The sequence below is a fragment of the Fukomys damarensis genome, unplaced genomic scaffold, assembly GCF_012274545.1.
Source record: "Fukomys damarensis isolate Sample0158 unplaced genomic scaffold, DMR_v1.0_HiC HiC_scaffold_22, whole genome shotgun sequence".
Classification (NCBI taxonomy): domain Eukaryota; kingdom Metazoa; phylum Chordata; class Mammalia; order Rodentia; family Bathyergidae; genus Fukomys; species Fukomys damarensis.
This window is the reverse complement of record NW_022900934.1, coordinates 18,855,564-18,855,873: the sequence shown is the minus strand read 5'-3', so window position 1 is coordinate 18,855,873 and position 310 is coordinate 18,855,564. Positions and strand designations below refer to the sequence as shown.

At 67.7% G+C, this 310-nt stretch overlaps 1 protein-coding gene across 1 annotated transcript in view; it reads right to left on the bottom strand.

Annotated features, from left to right (window-relative positions):
- Mafb (MAF bZIP transcription factor B) overlaps positions 1-310 on the bottom strand; it is a 4,466-nt gene that overhangs the window by 2,171 nt on the left and 1,985 nt on the right. The window contains exon 3 of the mRNA XM_033767096.1: positions 1-309. This exon is cut by the window's left edge and continues 2,171 nt beyond it. Coding sequence (XP_033622987.1) covers positions 1-309 — 309 coding nt within the window. The remainder of the gene's footprint in view (position 310) is intronic.

The window sequence follows — 310 nt, the reverse complement described above, 5'->3', positions numbered from 1 at the left end:
TGCGTGGTGCGGGTGAGGGTGGTGGTGGTGGTGGTGGTGGTGCGCGCCTCGGAAGCCGTCGAAGCTCTGCAGCGGCTGTGGCACTGGATGCGAGCCGATAAGCGCCTCCACCGCGTCCTCGGGCGTCAGGTTGAGCGCCTCAGGGTTCATCTGCTGGTAGTTGCTCGCCATCCAGTACAGGTCCTCGAGGTGGGTCTTCTGCTCGGTCGGGCTGAAGCTGGGAGAAGAGGGAACCGAGCTGCACGGCGTACTGAGCGGTGTGGACGACACCGAGCCGGCCGGCTGCAGGCGCGTACAGGGTCGGCCCGGG